Below are 18,999 nucleotides of genomic sequence, written 5' to 3'. Positions count from 1 at the left end.
GTTCTCCAGAGTCTGTGTGTGGCCCGGTTGGTAAGAGCACCTCTCTGATCTGTATTACTCTGCCCGCGGTCGGTCTGCCGCGGCGTTAGCTAACATGGATTAGAGCTTGTCAGCCTGCCGCTGCATGGCCCTGTCCCCCCTGTGTCATGTTGAGACGAGATCCAGCCTGACACAGGGTTCTGGGCAGCTTTGGTGTCTGCAGCCTTCAGGTGCATCTCAAAGCCTTTTTACAGCAGAGCGTCTGTCAGAAAGAATAAAAGCTTGTCATGTCAGAATTCCTTATGTCTGAAGAAACCAGTGCATGTGCCCTGTGGGGTCAGCGCCGAAATGTGGCCTGCTCCGACTGATGTGGGGTGGGGCATGCTTTTAAATCAAGGTCACTCTGAAGTACTAGTGGATCTTTGGGGCTTGGCTGTCTGGCCCAAGGCTTGGGGGGCCTTCACCACCCCAGGGGGAGAAGAGTGCAACCACATGGTAGACCACAGAACCCCATAGAGGGTTGAGCCAAAGACATTATAGAATCGTCCGATGTCAGAGCTGGAGGGGGCCTGAGGTTGTCTGCTCCAGCCCTCCTCATTTGCCAGAAGGAGCCATCAGCCAGAGAGGAGAGGTGACCTGTCCAGGGCCATGCAGTGCATGACAAGAAGACAGGCACTCAGGTGTGCCGATCCTGGCCTGGCGCTCCTCCCACAAGGCCTGAGCTGGTACTTTCACACCAGCCCGTCTCCACTCACTGCCTAATTATTCCTGTGGATGGAAGAAAAGGGCCGTGGAAATCCCAAAGCTCATCGTATCTGTGGTTGGACAGTTTTCTTCCTAATGGCATCTGGTTCATGTTCATTCGTAGCCCCTGACTGGACAGTGAGGGGAGGCTTTTAGCTGCGCTTTCCTGTCACCTCTTCTGGTTCCCGGAATTCCCGGTGAACTCATGATCAGCCCTAAATTATTCCCTGCTTTGCTCTTCTCCAGCCATGTTGTGTTTGCTTAGTCAGTCCCACGTTTATTGAGGGACTGCTGGGCTGTGTCCTATTTTCTGCCATTGAGACTGTAAGCTCTTTGGAGGGCAGGGCCTCTGCATCCTGGTCTTTCTGTGTTCCCAGGCCCTGGGGCAGTCCTGCCCTTCTGCAGGCTGGGTAAAAGTTTGCTGCCAGAGGTCAGCCTGAGGGGAGGGAGGGCAGGGCGCAGGGCTCTGGCACCCGGGATAACCATGTCTGCTTTCTCTCCTGCCCGTGACTAGGGTGCAGCATGTGCAAGAGGATAATGCCACATTTCCAGAAGGCCGCGACCCAGCTGCGAGGCCACTTTGTAAGTGAGGCCCCCGGGCCTGGCAGGGCTGGCCAGCTCACCTGAAGAGTCGATGGAGGAGGGGCTTAGGGTGGGGGAGGGCGGATTTGAAAATTGTGAGGACTTCCCCTCCTACTGCTGCCCATGCTCCCTGCGCGTGTGATCCAGACCTGTCCTTGGTGGATGGTGAGAACTCCACAGGGTTGCTGGGACCAGGAGAATCTGGCGCTTGTCCAACCAAGGCCAGTGACTTAATAGCCAGGAAACCAGCAAGAAGCACAGGTGGTATTGCTGGGTGGCCAGGGGCCATCAGTAGACCATCAGGGCTCCAGAATGACTGGGGCTGGGCTCCAAAGTGGGCCGAGGCTCCTGGTGCTGGGTAGTCCAGTGGCAAAGAAAGGGGCATGGTGACCAGTGGTGGGCCCAAAGCACAAGCGGGTTCAGGGGGCAGTTTCCTGCCAAGCTTGCCAGGGCTGTGGTTCCTGTGTGGTGGGACAACAATAGAAATGACAGCAGAGGGCGCCTGGGTGGCTCAGTTGGTTAAGCGACTGCCTTCGGCTCAGGTCATGATCCTGGAGTCCCGGGATCGAGTCCCACATCGGGCTCCCTGCTCAGCAGGGAGTCTGCTTCTCCCTCTGACCCTCCTCCCTCTCATGCTCTCTGTCTCTCATTCTCTCTCTCGCAAATAAATAAAAATCTTAAAAAAATAAAAAGAAATGACAGCAGAAAGAGGTAGTCCAGGCGGGGAGCTGGAGACCTGAGCTTGCAGGCACTCTCTGAAGGACGGTGTGCAGAGTATGTGGGCATGGGAAGTAGACAGAAGCCAGGGTTGTCTCGGGGATGCCCACCTTTCACGGACAGGAGGGGGAAGAGGAGCCACTGAGGAAATGGGCCTCAGGAAGAAAGAGCAACCGGGATGGTGCAGGAGGGGCGGGGAGACCGGGCAGTCAGAGCTCACCAAGCTGAGGACCCCTCACTGATGGTCCTGGTCATCTCTGTGCGGCCCCCACCCACCAGCCTTGTCTCTTCTCCGCCGTATGTCTGTCCAGTTTTGCACTTACCCTGAGCCACAGACATTTAGGGTTTTTTTTAATTTTGTTTTTGTTTCCATTGGCGGCAACAGAAAAAGAGTTGCTGGCTCCTCCAGGGAGCGTGGAAAAATCCATACACATTTTATGAAAGGTTGTGGGGAGGAGAGCCATCACGGTGGGGCTGGCCAGAGTCCCATGAAGGGAGTTCATGATATATATATATCTATGATATCATGATATTTATATATTTAAGTTGGTGATTAGTTCAAAGTCAATTTAAAAAGTTGACATGGCAGCACCTGGGCATGGTGACAGCCCCGCCACCTGGGTTGCCTGCAAGATTGGGTTGCAGAGAACTGGTGCTTTCTCTTTTGACCTCATTCTGGCGCAACACCAAGGTCCTGCTTGTTTCTCACTAAGGAATTTTTAGCAACTTGCTGAGAGATGTTTGCCTTGGGGCACAGATACTTCACTTGGCGCAAGTTTCACTTTGCATTTTGGGGCCTCAGTAGATAGCATATTTCACGATTATTTCTCCTGGAGAAAAGACTTAATTACCTAGTGTTCTCCCTACCCACACTCGTTTACCCTTAGAAAACTCAACTTCCAGACTCTGTGGTGTGGTTGAAGTCACACAGCTCCAGCCCCGGTCAGATCACAAATGCCTGGCCAGCTCCATCAGAGTAGGCGAGGTCTTGGGGCCAGTCTTGTGTGACATCTGGAAGATGCTCAGCCAATGGCACATCTCCCTGCCGAACTTAGTATTCTTCCCAGCCCCTCCTGTGCTCCCACAGAGCTTATCCCTGCCATGCATGGCCAGGTCTGCTCCTCTTTGCTTTTATTCCAGATCCCGTTGTTCACCCGTTGATACTAATTATAATATGATTTTCTCACTGTAGTGTGAGCTTCTTGAGCACTGGGGCTGTGTTTGGTCCATGTCTGGTTCTTCAGCACAAGCACAGGGCCAAGCTCATAGTGGTACCCCATATGTGCTAACGAATGAATGAGGGAGTGTGTGGCTTATCACTCCTGGGGACGTTTTATTTTGAGCTCTGCATTTACTCAAAAAATGATGTTCCTCTTTTTTTTTTTTTTTTTAAGATTTTATTTAGGGCGCCTGGGTGGCTCAGTTGGTTGAGCGACTGCCTTCGGCTCAGGTCATGATCCTGGAGTCCCTGGATCAAGTCCCACATCGGGCTCCCTGCTCGGCGAGGAGCCTGCTTCTCCCTCTGGCCCTCCCCACTCTCATGTACTCTCTCTCTCTCTCTCTCTCATTCTCGCTCTCTCAAATAAATAAATAAATCTTTAAAAAAAAAAAAGATTTTATTTAGTTATTTGAGAGAGAGAGAGTGCAAGCACAAGTGGGGGGAGGGACATTAGGGAGAGAGGATCTCAAGCAGACTCCACACTTGATCCCACGACCCTGAGATCATGACTTGATCCAAAACCAAGAGTTGGATCCTCAACCAACTGAGCCACCCAGGTGCCCTGATGTTCCTCTTTTTAAAGGAAATCAGAGCATCAGTTATTAAGGACAGAGACAAAGTGGGAAGGATGTTTGTGGGACGAGGTCTTTCTCCTTGGCCTTGGGCTCACATGAGGCTCTTTCTCAAGATTAGCCCTGAAGATTACTTCTTTTAGGGGTACCTGCTTCCAAAAAAGAAAACAACAACAGTGCCTGCTTCTTCTGCCTGGGCCCAAGTCAAGAAACATAAAAAGTGGCCCTTCCAGTTCCCTAGACAACATTACAGAAGACTCCGTGGGGTCATCTGGGTGCCTGGAGCGCCTGGCTGCTCAAGCCCAGCTTTGGCTAGGTGTTAGTTACCTTGGCCTAAGGCATCTGTGTTGTGTGAAATCATTCATTTCCTTGCTTCTGTGTTTTCTTGCTTGGGGTACGTTTTGTTCTGTTTCTTAGGAAAGCACCTTTAGAAAGTTCTCATCCTTTCCCAGCTCCGTAACTGGGGAAAAGTGTGGCCACATGCACACGACCCACTCTCCTCTCTCTGCCCACCATCCTGGGTCAGGCCCTGGTTAGCCCACACAGGGTGATTGCGCGAGACTGCTGACTTCTCTTCCTGACCCATGACTTGCCCCTTACAGCCTGACTTGTTTATATTAAAAAAAGAAAAGGGTGGTGGGTGCCTGGGTGGCTCAGTCAGTTGAGCATCCAACTCTTGGCTTTGGCTCAGGTCATGATCCCAGGATCCTGGGATCGAGCCCTGCTTAGCGGGGCGTCTGCTTCTCCCACTCCCTCTGCCCCCTCCCCTGCTCATGCTCTCTGTGTCTCTCTCTCAAATAAAATAAATAAAATCTTAAAAAAAAAAAAAGTGCAGCTGGAAAACCCTCCAGCACCCCCTGAATAAAGTCCTGCTTGCTTAGCCATTAAAGCCTTTTCCAGAGTGAGCTCAGTGAACTGGTCCAGCCTTCTCTTCTACCCCCTTCTGTGTCCTACTGGCCTGTTAAACCAGCATATTCCCTGCTTCTTGGGCTGCATCTTGTTCTGTCTCACTTCCATGTCTGTGGAATTCTTACCTACCCTTGAGCACCAGCTCTGTGAAGCTTCCATCTTGTTCCTGTCGGATCATGAGGCAGAGCGAGTCACGCCACCGAACATGTGGCTCCAGGTCAGGCCTTGTGGCCTTAACTTTTAGGCTGAAACCAGTTTTGCCTCATTTGGCTTTACAGACTCCAAAAAGTGTTCGTACATAGTTGTTCAAGAAATATTTATCTCAGGGCGCCTGGGCGGCTCAGTCAGTTAAGCGTCTGCCTTCGGCTCAGGTCATGATCCCAGAGTCCTGGGATCGAGCCCCTCATTGGGCTCCCTGCTTGGCAGGAAGCCTGCTTCTCCCTCCCCCTCTACCCCTCCCCCCTGCTTGTGTGCTCTCTCTCTCTGAATAAATAAATAAAATCTTTAAAATAAAAGAGTTTAAAAAAATATTTATCTCATTAATAAATGCCCCCAAGAGGCACAAGAGTACTACAGAAACCCTGAGAACTAAAAGTTCATCACAAGCAAAGATGGTTTGGAAAGGCTGCAATAGGAAGGTGGGATTCGGTTTGCCTTAAAGGATGAATAAATCTTAGATAGAAATTGTGAGATGGGGAGTGGGCATCCTAAGCAAAAGGACTAGAAGACACAAAGTAACGGCCAGGGGAACACAGCATGTATTCTGGGAACTTGGGCAGAATTGCAGAGCTTCTTAGTAGTAGTAATGAAAACGGCTAACATATTTTTAAATTTATTTTTGTAATTTAAATTCAATTCATTAACATATACTGTATTACTAGTTTCAGCGGTAGAATTCAGTGATTCATTAGTTGCATACAACACCCAGTGCTCATTACATCATGTGCCCTCCTTAATGTCCATCACCCAGTTACCCCTTCCCCCCCAACCTCCTCTCCAACAACCCTCAGTTTGTTTCCTAGAGTTAAGAGTCTCTTATGGTTTGTCTCCCTCTCTGATTTCATATTGTTTTATTTTTCCCTCCCTTCCCCTTTGTTTCTTAAATTCCACATATGAGTGAGATCATATGATAATTGTCTTTCTCTGATTGACTTATTTCACTCAGCATTATACCCACGTCATTGCAAATGGCAAGATTTCTTTTTTTTGATGGCTAATATTCCATTGTATATATATATATACACCACATCTTCTTTATCCATTCATCTGCCAGTGGACATCTGGGCTCTTTCCGTAGTTTGGCTACTGTGGTCATTAACGGCTAACATATTTTGAGAGTTGTAGATACTTTGAGTGTTGTAGATCCTTTATCTGTACGATCTCTCAGTAATCACAAGAGGTGGCTGCCGAGGAGGAAACTGAGGCACACAGGCAACTGACTTGTTCAAGGAAGTGCATCTACTGAGTAGGGAGGACCCAAACGCAACATCCTGACGCCCGCACTTGAGCCTCCTGGCCGCCGTGGTATATTGCCATCTGCAGAGTGCCTTAGACGGCAAGCAGTCCAGCTTCCTCCCTGCGCAGCGGTCTCAGACTCTCCCATTCCTGGGAGAATAAAAAACCTAGACCCTAGGAAGTACACAATTAAGAGTTTTATAAGAAAGAAGAATTCGAAAATGAGTTAGGGACCGTACGGTCTTTGGGTGTGGCGTTAGATGCTAGCCCGTATTCCGTGGAATTGAAAGGTTTTGTGCAGGGAAGTGTTGTAATGAAAGAGGAGGATGTGGAAGATTAATCTCATGGTGGACGTGTGCAGACACTAGGGAGAGCAATTAGAATAAAAAAAGAACTTTAAAGTAGACAATTATTACTGGAACAGGCTGCTGAATCAGTCTGGGGAAATGAGCAGAATGGCCTTTAGAGGGTCCCAGGGCTTCTAGTAAGTTCTATTTCAGGCTTATTCTCCCCGTGTTTCTTGCAGCATCCCACAGATGAGCTGGGGGGAAAAAATCAGTGATTTAGTAAGCATTTATTGTGTGCCACTGTATGCCAGGCATTGTGCTAGATAGCTAAGACAGTTGGAAAGACATGTTTAGATGCCTTTAGGATGGGGCTGCCAGAGGTACAGGTGGCTTCCGTCACCAGGAGGATTTGGTAGGAAATCAAGAACTTGACGATTATTGAGCACCAGTTTGGTGCTGAGTCCTCTGACGTGGGTCATCTCCTTCAGTTCTCTTGAGAGCCTTATGATTACTTTCATCATCCACGTCTCCCACACAAGGATCCTCAGTGAGGGTGAGTGACTTGCCCAAGGTCACATGATTCCTAAGTGGATGCAGTCTTTTGAATCAAGTTGGTTGTTCATTGAGACTACTGTTTTCCTTTTTCTCTTCCTATGTTTCCATATATATTGTTCAGCACAGTCAGCTTCCCGGGTTTCTTCTCTCTGCTTCTGTGACTGCTCCTGGCTTTTGAACTTCCTTTCCTCTCCCCTCCATGCTGCCCTCCTTTGAGGAGCAGTCTTCCTGTGTCTGGCCACTCTGACTTCTTTCTCTCTGGGTTGTTCTTAGTATTTAGTAACACAGCTACTAAAATTCTCCTTTCCCACTTAGGGGTGTTGGATATGGGGGGCCCTGCAACCAGAACAAGTTCAGACTTCAGAGGTGGTCCAGTCAGGCTGTAGGTAATGGTTACAAACAGGAGAGAAGCGAGGGATCTAGCAGTCTGGAGGAAAGAGAGGCAGGCAGGTGGATTGTCATGAGAGCCACACTCTCTGGCCACATAGGAGCTGTGAGTTCTGAAAACGTTGCACACAAAGCCGAGGTGGACAGACGGAGGCAGGCCACAAGGATTTTGTGGAATGGCTGAATGGTGACTCAGCAACTTAGGAGAAGAGTACAACCTTCGTTGACGTGGGCAGGGAGAAAGCGTATTATGCATACTTGGGTGGCAGTAGCCCCACTCTAGGACCTGTTTGAACTTGGTAGCAAGGCCAGGTGTCTTTCTCAGCCCTCAGAACTTTGTTTTTGCACTGGGGTGGCTCCCCTGTGCAGGGCAAGTAGAAGGAGACCCTCTACAGAGGGCCAGCACCTGGCCCAGACCCTGCATCTTCCAGAGCTCTGGGCTGTCATTCCCAGCTGGGTTAGTTTGCCTTGCTCCCCCGCTGCCCAGGGATGCACATCAGTCTGTGAGGTTCTGTCCCCTTCATCGGTTTCTGGTGGGACAGATGGATGGGCTGTGTGTAGACAAGGTGGGGCTGTCTGTGGGGCAAAGTGTGAATAGGCCTGTTCTCCCTTTGCTGCTAGGTGCTAGCTGGGATGAACGTCTACCCCTCGGAATTTGAGAACATCAAGGAGGAGTATAATGTGCGAGGCTACCCCACCATCTGCTATTTCGAGTAAGTCCGCTGCTTCCCTTCCGATGCTCACTCCCCTCCCTGATGGCATTTGCATCCCTGGCTGAGCCCACGTTGTCTGTCCACATTTCACAGGAAAGGACGATTTCTGTTCCAGTATGACAACTATGGGTCCACAGCTGAGGACATTGTGGAATGGCTGAAAAAGTAAGTGGGACGGTTGCCTCGGGGGTGTATGCCTAGAGGGAGGGGCCTTAGCTAGACTCCGGGGTAGCCCCTGGTCTCGGGCCTGTGGCTGGGGGCGGGGAAGAGAACCAGGAAGGGAAAGGTCCTGTTGTGCTGCCCAAACGGTGGTTTCTGGGTTGCTTCTAGGTGAGGATGGGGTCTTTGTGGGTTTAGGATATGAGAATCGGGAGGATTTGGTATGACTCTGGCCATGGTGACTGCCTTTCAAATAGTTCTTTTCCCCTTACTATCTATCTGATGGATAGGGGTATTTCTCATCTAGGATGTCAGTTTTGAGAGAGGCTTCACTGCAGGTCTTTCTGAAAATTGGATTGTCAGTTGAACACTTACTTCAAATACAACAGTGTATGAGGTACTGTGAAGCTCCTAAGAAATACTCTGATAACCTTAGATTTGCAGAGTGCTTTACCATTCACGTGCACTCCCCACAGATGCTGTTTCATGGCAACCTTGTGATCCCTGTTTGTAATGTGATTAGATCCTCGTAATCCAGAGTATCCCTTCTCTGGACCCCCCACCATGCTAGGCGTGTGACTGGCATGACCTTGACGGGTGTGTTGGATGGGGAGTCTGTCTCCCCCACCATGGGAGCTGGGGAGAGGCTGCCTCTCCTGGCAGCCTCCTCGAGCCATCCCAGCCAAGCACTTACCCTGCTTGCTTTGAGCTCTGCCTGTCATCAATTTGGCACATACCAGTCACTGCCATTGTGCGGCTCTTTGTGCATCATTCTTGGAATAATACCAGCTAACATTTTTTGGGCTCTACTTCATGGCCGACCCTATTCTAAAGACTATATGGATTCTCATGTAATCCTCAGAACAGCCCAGTAGGGAAGACATTATTCTCGGCCTTATTTAATGAATAAGGTAGCAGAGCACAGTGATAAGGAGCTTACCCAGGCTCCTGCAGTTGACAGGTAGCATGGCCAGGCTTGCCCTGGGCAGCTCCCCGGAGTTCTGCCTGGAGCCCCCTACCCCTTCCCCAGGTGCTGGCACGGTGGATATTCACTGACATCGTTACCTAAGGGGCACAAAGTGAAAGAATTAGTTATCCAAAGATACGGAGGTTGAAAATGTGTATTTTCAGAATGAGAAGGAGGATGAATTTTGTACTCCCCCCGCCCCGCAACAAACAAAGAAACAAACTGTCAGATTCTAAAGGTTGAAACTCCCAGTCTTCTGTTCTGTGGGTCCCTGGCTGATAAGATAAGATACAACGGTAACACCATGTGTGCACGGCATCTTTTGTTTCTCGGGAAGCATTGTCCTATCTCTGTTCTCATCGATTCCCTCATTGCCCGCCCCTGCCCCCCATTCTCATGTATTCATTGTTTTAACCTGGGCCTTCACTCCCCTGTTTTCCTTTTTCATTTGATAGTAAGCATGTCCTCTGCTCCAGCCAGACACATCTTACTCTGCTTCGGGAGAAGGTTTCAACAAATAGCAATCTCATTTGTCACCAGAACATAAAATCTGTCTGCCTCCCTCCCCCTTCTCTAACCTTTTCTGGTTTCAAAATACACTTACATCTTTTTGGAAGGAAAAGGTTTAGTTTTTGTTTTTTTTATTGAAGTGTTGAGAATTGCTTGCTAACCCTACACAAGAGGAGCATGTCAGTGGAGTTTGTGAGAGAGGTGATTATCTCCCCACTGGGGCCTGGCACTCTGTCCCCCACCCCCTCCTCTCTGCCCGCTGCCACCCCAGCTCCTCCACTAGACTCTGCTCTGGACAGAGACCTGGAGGCAGCCCTGGGCTGGCGCCCCCCCCCCCCTTCCTTTTCCTACCTTTCCTTTTCTCCCTCTCCTCACCCCATGTGGGGAGGAAACCTTGTTAGCAGTTTCTGGTTTAGTCCCGGTCCGCATGCTGAGAAGGTTGGTGGGGTGACTCCAGGGAGGGGGGTGCGCAGCATCTGGGTCTCCCTGGGCAGCCCTGTCCAGCTGTCTGACTACTGGTGATCACTGTCAGGGGTACTCGTGGCGGCAGCTCTTCCGAAGGCATAACTGTAGCCCGCAGCACAGCAAGGGTAGTGAGACCACCTCCTGAAGGACCACCAGTGAATCCCCTCATCTCACACCCCAGCAAGAGCCAGTGATGTCGCTGTGCTGGCAGCTGGCTTAATTTTTAAAAAAATAGTTTTTGATTTCAAGGCTCTTCAAGTGAGATATGTTATTATAGAAAAACTTAAAAATATATTTAAACAAAAGGAAAAGCCCTTCTTTCTTCCCCACCCAAAGTTAATGTGTTGTAATATTTTGGTGAATTTCCTTCCAGTTCTCCCCACCACCACCCCCCCCACCCCCCGCCCCACGTGTACCCAGCTCTTTGTGTGGTTTTTCCCTGTGACAGGTGTTTTAAGTCTTTACCGGTCTTATCCCACATCCTGATGGTTGGCAGTGTTCCCACCTTTCCTGCTTCCTGGCACCTCTTCCCTGGGCCTTCCCGTTGGCTGCTCAGGGCTTATGTTTGGCCAGGTGTAGAAGAATGAGCATGGATCCAGCCTTCCTAACTCTCTGGGTAACTTTCAGAAGCCCAGGAGAGAGGAATCCAGATCTCGTGCCCCCCCTCTCCCCCCATGAGTGGCTGGCCACTGGGTACTGGGTGAGGCCAGGTGGAGACTTTGGGGTCTGAGTGTGCAAGGACTCTGGGGTAGGTGCGTTGATTGTGGCAGGTGTGCCCCCTTGTGCTCCCACTGGCTCTGTTTCTCAGTCTTCTCTGCAGGTTTCATGCTGCTGAGTTGGGCTTGGCACCTAGAGGTTGTATGCACGGTGGTAGTCTATTTACTTGTTTCTGCCTGTGTGTTTTTATTTCAACCAGAAGTGAACTGAGAGCAATCACAAAGTTTTCTTGACTTGCAATGCTTATTGCATCTTATCTACGGCATGGGCACCAACCTCAGATAAGTGTCTGATTTATGTGAACTTCCCAGTCTGGAGAGCCCAGTAAATTGGAGTCACAGGATTGGAAGGGAATAGAAACATCAGTGAATCTGTCTCTAGCAGTTTGCCTTGTAATGTTTGCATTACCTCTAGAACAGATGCAGTTACCTCAGTCCCACTCAGACACCTCGGAGAACAAGGCCTTGACTCATGTTAGGGTCACCTACTCCTGTTTGAACCATTTCTGGATTTCAGTCATAAATGATCTCTAGGAACATTTGGGTAGTACTTTATACGTTTATAAAGTATCTTACTCCAGAGCATTATCTGTTTAGATATAGCTGAGAGGTAAAGAAAGGCCTCCAAATACACTGTCTAGTAGATGTTTGAAGTCAAATTGGTTGCCTAAGCCCTAGAGCTGATAAGTGGAGGAAATGGGGCTCAAACCCAGCTCTTCTGACTCCCAGCATGGCTCTCTTTCCCTCTCATCTGTTGTAGATAGAAGGTTCTTCCTTCCCGTGACTGAAGTTTCCTTCTCTGGAGCTTCCACTTGTTGGCATTGCTTCTCTACTTCAGAGCCACAGAAAATAAATGTTCGTTTCTCTTCCTGATGCAGTCTGAAATGTTTGAAGATAGCTGTTGTGTTGCCCACGTCTTGTCTTCTCCAGGTTAAACACCTCCAGTGCCTTCAACCATTCTTCTCTCATTCCATCATTCAGAAAGTGTTTACCGGATGTGTTCTGCGCATTAGGTGCAGGAGCGATCAGAGGGAGCCCCGGTCTTCGAGGAGCCTGATGGTGAAAGGCATAAGTCAGGAATAGTGTTTGGCTTCAGACTTCTACTCAGTCCTTCTCTTTGCAGTGAGCCCTTGTGCCACTATGCCCAGCTTTTCAATCCTCTCCAGAAAGTAAACAGTTGTCTGCTGGGTGGGAGAGGGGTGTTCACCTGGCTGGTAGTCTGAGGGCCAGGATCTGAGGGCCTTAGCTGCTCAGGCTTTTGGTATATGCCCTGTTTCCAGCCTCTGCCATGGCCCTGCTTCCAGGGGTGGTGCCTTGAGGTCCTTCAGAGCCTTCACCTCTGCTCCTGGTGTGGCTGTCGGGCCCCCGGCCCCTGTCCGCATCCTGCACCCCAGGTCTCTGCCCTCTGTTTTGCTCGGTCGCTTTCCTAGCTTCTAAAATTGCACTGACCTCTTTTCCTTTCTTCACGTTGTCTTTCCTGTTCTTTTTGCTCCTGTGGGTTCTTATGTTTTTTAAGCCTTGTTCTGTTATTTTAGTGGTTTTAGAGGGTGTTCTCTGTGTTTAACTAGAAGTTTCTCAGGCACTTTCCTGTGCTTGTACTGCAGCTAAGCTGTGGCTTCTCCATTCTGTGCTCTCATAGGATGTTTAAAAGTTATTTTAACTTCTGAATAGATTCCATTCATTTAATTAAAATAATTTTTTAGAAGATACTTGAAAATTATACATTAAAAGTCTCGCTCCCACTGGTTTCCTTCATCCTGTTCTACCTCCTACCCCCTAGAGGCAACAACTTTGATTAGTTTCTTTATGCAGATGCAAGCAAATATGGATTACTATTTTTTATCTCTCCTTCCTTTATGCAAAAATTAGTACATTGTGGCCTGTTCTGTGTGTCCCAGTGGTCTATCCACGTCAGTGCATCGAGAGCTTTTTTTGTTCTTCCTTATCGTGCTCAGCCCCCGTTGTGTGGATGGACTGCAGTTTATGTAACCATTTCCTACCAGTGAACACTAGGTTGTTTCTAGTCTTTGGCATGGCAGATCATCTGCAGTGAATGCTTCAAACATACATAGTGTCGCACGTGTGCATTTGTACTGGCAAGATAAGTTCCCTGAAGTGGAACTGGTGGTGTTTGGAGCCCAAGTGTGGGAGCCTCAGTCTCCTGGTGTTGGTCTGGGACCATTGTCTGGCTAATGACTCATCCCAAAGCATGATTTTGCCACCAGCGCCATCTGACATTGGATGTACATGGGCTGGAAATGGTTTGCCCTCTTCCCGCTGCTTCCCTCTGCTTGGGCCCAGGGGGCCCTGCTGAGGCCACCAACAGGGAGGGCTTCTGAAGGTGACATTGAACCCGGACTCTCCATGGGGTGGGGGTGGCAGATCCCATTGTGTCGGCCATATTCTCTCTCATGATTTCTAGCCCTGGCTGCCGGCACTGTACACTTTTTTTCTACTGTAGGCTCTCAAAGGCAAGAAACAATGGTTGTCTTTTCACATTTGTCATCCTAAAGGGTTTTTTCAGAGCAGCAGTTAAGGGGCTCTGGCAAAGGTGCTCGTGGCGGCCAAGCAGCTGGGGCTCATGTCACCAGCAGCCTTGTCCTCCGCTCTGGAGCAATAGAGGGCCCCTGCGAGCCTCCCCCTGGAGCCTCCCCCTGGAGCCTCCCCCCTGGAGCCTCCCCCTGGAGCAGCTGGTGACGCAGATAGCAGCGTGCCGTCATCCCTGGGGGAAGCAGACTCCCCGGAGCTTAGGCAGCAGCTTCCCGAGGTTTTCAGCCAGCAGGTGGGGAGTGGGCATCTGGACTGACCTCCAGGCCCGGCTCCTCCTGATCCAGCTCTCTGCCTCGGGGAGAACTGGAGAGCTTTGTTCCTGGTCTCTAGAAAGGATAGGTAGATGCTGTCAAGGTTAGGGTGCCCCCGCTCCCGCTCTTCCTCCTCATGACCCTCCTCCCACACTGGTCAGCCTTGCATCACCCATGTGGCAGGCCCCTTCCCCGGCCTAGATTTGGTCTTTCTCAGACACTCGGCCTCTCTTTCTTCCTAACCACTGCTCATACGCCTGCCCCCCCCCCCGAACTGCCGTCCCAACTGGTCTTTCCTCTCCCCACTCTCTGCCCTTGCCCATGGGGAGCTACTAAACACAACAGTGAGCTTCGCCAAAGGTCATTCTTTGTTGATGCTATTTATTCCTGCCGGTTTGCTGAAAGTTAGAAAGAGCCTGAGACACTGTCAAACCCCCAGATTCCTGGGAGGAAGGGGATTTCTTGAGCTGCCTGGGGAGCTGTAGCTAAAGCCACTGTTTGTGAGAAGACATTTGGTTAAGCACCTCTGGGGCTCTGCGGGGATGGCGAGGTGGGCAGGACCAGATCGCTCACCCCCTGCTCCTCCACTGAGGGGTTTCCGGTGAGCCCCGGTAGCAGGCCACATGAGCCACGGTGGCTCTGGCCAGGGGGCTGGATTTCGTAAGGGCTGCCCCAGCCCCGGGCTTGCTCTGAGCTCTGCCTGTTTTTGGTCTTCCAGTCCGCAGCCGCCACAGCCCCAGGTCCCCGAGACTCCCTGGGCAGATGAGGGCGGCTCCGTTTATCACCTGACCGACGAAGACTTTGACCAGTTTGTGAAGGAACACTCCTCTGTCCTCGTCATGTTCCACGCCCCATGTGAGTGGAACCTTGCTCCTCCCGCCACATCCTTTCCTCCCTGAGCCTAGGGTGGGCACTGCTCTGGAACGCGAGTCCAGTGAGCACTTGCCTGTCGGACACCTCTTCATGCCGGGACACCCTGGTGCCAGGCGAGGTCCCCGCCCTTATGGAAGGGCCCACCCTGCGTCACCATCAGGGCAGCACCGATGTCCTGCTCGGGTCACAGGGCCCCTAAGCTCAACCTGGTGGACCTGAGTGCCTTCCTCTCTAGTCAGCACGAATTGGGAAATGCAAACGAATTTCCCAGAATTGGAGGACTTAGGACTGGAAGGGCCCTTAGATACCAGCTAGAACAGTAATCACCCCTAATCTAGGTGGGGAAATTGAGGCCCCCAACAGGGCCTGTATCTTGCCCAGCAGCTGAGAGGGTACAGTGAGGCCAAGGCCAGAGCCTCAGCTCCCCCAGCATCTAGAATGCCTTCCTTCTGCTTCAACCTGAAAGTTTCATAGCCTGAAGCAGCCACAGTGGATCAGGGAAGGGAAATGTGTGAATGCTGTAAAAGGCGTCTGCAATAATGGCTGGAAGGCCTGTAGCTCAGGAATTTCCTAGGCCAGTGTCCTCCCCATTCCCATGGAGAATGGAAAATTGATTGTAATTTGTTTCCAAGAGGGAGAAGGTTGCTCCTAGGAAGGTGAGCAAGGGGATGACAGCCCGGGGATGCAGAGTTCCTGGGAAAGGAGGGCCCACCCCATGGGTGAACAAGGTGGGTCCTCAGCACCCTGGGACAGGTGCATATGTGGGCTGGGGCGGGGGGGCTCTTCTCTGAGCTTCTTGCCAGCTCTTCGGCCCAGTGATGGTAGGGACGAGACTGTGAAGAAGAAAAACAGGCAAGAAATAACTGTTTTGTGGAGCAGTGCCATAACCATCCAGTCCATGGAGGTACATTGAGCGAGGAGAATGTCATAGTCATTCTTCATATCCATTCCGTCATATCCATTCAATGTTGCAGTGGTAGGAGGGGTCTTTACGCTAACAGCTGTGCATCACCCTGAGGTGATACAGTGGCTCTCCACAGGGTCAGCTCCTGTCATGTTCCCCATAGCACCGCTAGGCCAGGATGCCAAGCCCCGTTTTACAGATAAGGAGACTGTCTCACAGAAATGGCCCGAATTGTTCACTGCTCCGTAAGTGCGGTACTGCTGACCCCCTGGTCTGCCAGCGCCCCCTGCCCCCCGCCTCGGGGTATCACATGGGTTTGGTTAGTCGGGAGCTATTCATAAGCGACTCGCTCACTGCTAGGGATTTCCCCAGCTCCTTCTTTCTAAGAATTGCCAAATTCTTGAGAGAATCCAAAGGAAAACTCTTCCTATGACCCTTCTTCTGAATTTCTAGAAAACTGACAAAACACCCCCAAAAGCTAAGTTTCAAAGAGCCTCCTGATAAAGGGCAATGATGGGGCCCTAGGAGCACTTCACCCCCAGCCCTGCCCGGGCCTTAGTGAGCATGTTGGGTGTCCACCTGGCTGACATGTGCTCTCCCGGCCCGTCTTAGGGCTGCTGGTGGAAGCCAGGCCAGCGGGAAGTTGCGTTGCATGTACAGTTGGGGTCAGCCCGCCTGCATCCCTGTCCCAGCAGTGCAAGCAGGTACTGGCTGGCTGTTTACACTTCCTCCCTGGGAACGTCGCCCCTTGCAGCCTGACAGTGCAGAGTGGTTTGAGCAGTGGTTTGTGGTTGATGCATCTCAGTGTGCAGAGTGTATATCCCCTGTGACGAATCTGGTACATTATCCAAAAACAATACGTTTGTCTGTGTTCTTTCTTGTAGTCTTAGGTTGTGAGCAACCCATTGTAGGAGCTGATGCTTGCAGGGTCTGGGGCCTGGAGCCTGTCCGTAGTGTCCCTCCCTTTCCCTTCCCTCGTAACTCTTGCTCTTCCCTCCCTGAACCAGAAGGATCTTGTTCATCACTTCCCTCCTCCCCCACCCCTGCCCCACTCTGTGGGCATGGAGTAAGGGCTTAATGGATGAGAAACAAACCAATGAAGTTGTTTAGAGCTAAGTGAGAGAAAGAGAACTAGGAACCAGATAGCAGCTTTTGTTTTCCCCATCGGTCATTGCTATTAATAAATATTTTGAAAGCCACCCCACTCCATGCAGAGCCCTCTCGAGGGGGCTCGGATTTCAAACTTAGCAAACAGAGACGTCTGAGGCTTCCGCTGGTGGGTGTCTGCTTGTGAGGAACCCTGCATTCTCTGATGAGGTGCCTGCCAGCCCCCTCGCTGTGCGTGTGTGTGTGGGCTTATCTCTGCTCGACTGACAGTGACAGGGATCAGGGCAAAAGCATGCAGTGAAGCTTCCTGTTAAAGCCCCCATTGAGTCATCTCTCTACACAGTCCCTCCGTATCCAGGAGCATGGTTTGTCACCTGGGAAGGGATGGACTGCCTGTGGTTTTTGAGAGAATTCGGAACCCAGGAGGGGACAGCTGGGAGCAGAGAGCTCTTGGCTGCCTCCCTGTGCAGCTCATGCTAGAGTGCTCCAGAGAACCCACAGTGCTTGTGAAACCACTTGTGTGGTGTTTGAGTGACCCAAACGTCAGGAGGCCAGAGGCTGGCAGTGCTGTTCCTAGGTTTCCCAAGTGCATAAAAGGTGAATTCTGGAAATCACAGCAATATGACAGGTTTCCATCCCAAACCAAACAGGGAGAGTTTTAGAAACAGACCATATTGGAGACTTAGAAAAACAAGTTGGGATCTATCAACAGAGAAGACCATAGTTTCTATGAAGGATGAAGGATCCTTGGATGTACTTGGTTTGTTTCTTGTGCAGATTAGATTACTGGGTTGATGAATTAGCATGTCTTTGTTTTATCAAAAGCGAGTCTCGCTTTCCTGACTGTGATGGGGGAAAAGGGGCGGGATGGGGCCCGCCTAACTAGAGCACCTTCTTAGTGCTGAATGACTATGAGTCCAGCTTGGGTCAGTCTGGAGGGTGGTACTTGTTTTTTAGTCAGCAGTTTTGTTAAAACTATAAAAAACAAGGCATACTTCTGAATCTGCAAAGGTTAGAGCTGGAAAAAGGATAGCTAGCTAAAATATTGAACAATTGCATTTAAGGTTTTTGAAGATGCCAACAGACTGAAATAGTAAGGCTCAAACTGAAAAGCTGAATTTATTTTTATGACTTTCTGGTAATTAAAGAGGAATGCATGTACATTTTATAAAGGGATAATACGGGAAAATATGGAGAAGAAAATTCACATTTGTGATACTGACTCCCAGAGAGAGCCACAGTCCCTCTTTACACTGTTATTTCTATGCACAGAGTATATGCTCAATGTCTGTTCCTTCCCGGGTTCTGCTGTGAAAGGCCAGGAAGAAAAAGGGTCTTCATCTTTCCACCTGACTGGTGCCTGCCCCGGGGTGGGTGCTTCCTGGCATGTGTAGGTTCCAGAGGCAAATTACTTGGTTCTGTGCCTAGAACTTTCATCGGGTGCCTCTGGAGCTACACTCCTGGGTTCTTGGCAGGAAAGGCACCCGTGCCCCTCATTGTTGCATATCCTCCACTGTCCGGTGGTCTGCTTCTTTACCCTCTTTTCCAGCTTTCCTGCCACTTCCTTCCCACCTCAGCCTCATCACCTTCTCTCGCTTCCCCTTCACTTCTAGCTGGAGTGGATTAGAAACCTCACACAGATCCTTCTGCATCCTCTGCATCTGATACCTGAGTCATCACTGAGCAAATAAGCACGAGCCCAGCACACGGTGGGCTCCTCCACGTACATGAGCTCCAGTCCTGGCCCATGAGCAATGGGCTCTGAGAGGAGAGTGTGCACTGCACGGGGCAAGGACAGAGCCTGGGCCTCAGTAGAGCCCTGGGGGCAGCCCTCCATCGCTCAGCACTTCCACCTTTGTCATCCATCTGGCCGCCAGTGCGGGGCCTGGCATGGGTGTGGAGGCTGCAGCACCAGGCCCAGCTCTGTGGTCCCCCAGAGGACAAACATAGTGTCCACAAAGGGTGTGGCAGCAGGACACGGACTCCTGCCACTCCAAGGGGCCTTTTGTTTCTTTCTGCAGCGTCCTGAAGGAGAAACGTCAGACGATACGTTGTCGTTCATCTTCTTGTCACTGTGTGCTTTGCTGCAAGAACACCCACCCGCTGCTCCTTCTCCATGTACCTCCATGAGGCCAGGGGAGGACACAGTGCTGTAATAACACTGTCTGAGAGAGCATCACTCCCGTGGGGATGGCAGAAAAAACATGGGGGCTCCCAGGGAGGGTGTCCCTGAGGAGCAGCTTGTCTCTCCCATGCGCCCCTGCCCCATCCACCCCCTTTCCTTGCCAATAGGCCCAGATGTTTTCTTTCTTTCTTCCTTCCTTTCTTTCTTTCTTTCTTTCTTTCTTTCTTTCTTTCTTTCTTTCTTTCTTTCTTTC

At 50.6% G+C, this 18,999-nt stretch overlaps 1 protein-coding gene across 2 annotated transcripts in view; it reads left to right on the top strand.

The window, feature by feature from the left end:
* PDIA5 (protein disulfide isomerase family A member 5) overlaps window positions 1–18,999 on the top strand; it is an 89,524-nt gene that overhangs the window by 48,706 nt on the left and 21,819 nt on the right. For both annotated transcript variants that reach the window (XM_035000015.1, XM_035000014.1), the window contains 4 exons: window positions 1,238–1,305; window positions 8,028–8,119; window positions 8,213–8,284; window positions 14,456–14,592. In XM_035000015.1, coding sequence (XP_034855906.1) covers window positions 1,238–1,305; window positions 8,028–8,119; window positions 8,213–8,284; window positions 14,456–14,592 — 369 coding nt within the window. The remainder of the gene's footprint in view (window positions 1–1,237; window positions 1,306–8,027; window positions 8,120–8,212; window positions 8,285–14,455; window positions 14,593–18,999) is intronic.

The sequence above is a fragment of the Mirounga leonina genome, unplaced genomic scaffold, assembly GCF_011800145.1.
Source record: "Mirounga leonina isolate KUSES-001 unplaced genomic scaffold, KU_Mleo_1.0 Mir_115, whole genome shotgun sequence".
Classification (NCBI taxonomy): Eukaryota; Metazoa; Chordata; class Mammalia; order Carnivora; family Phocidae; genus Mirounga; species Mirounga leonina.
The sequence above is the reverse complement of the archived record's forward strand: the minus strand, read 5'-3'. Positions and strand labels throughout refer to the sequence as shown.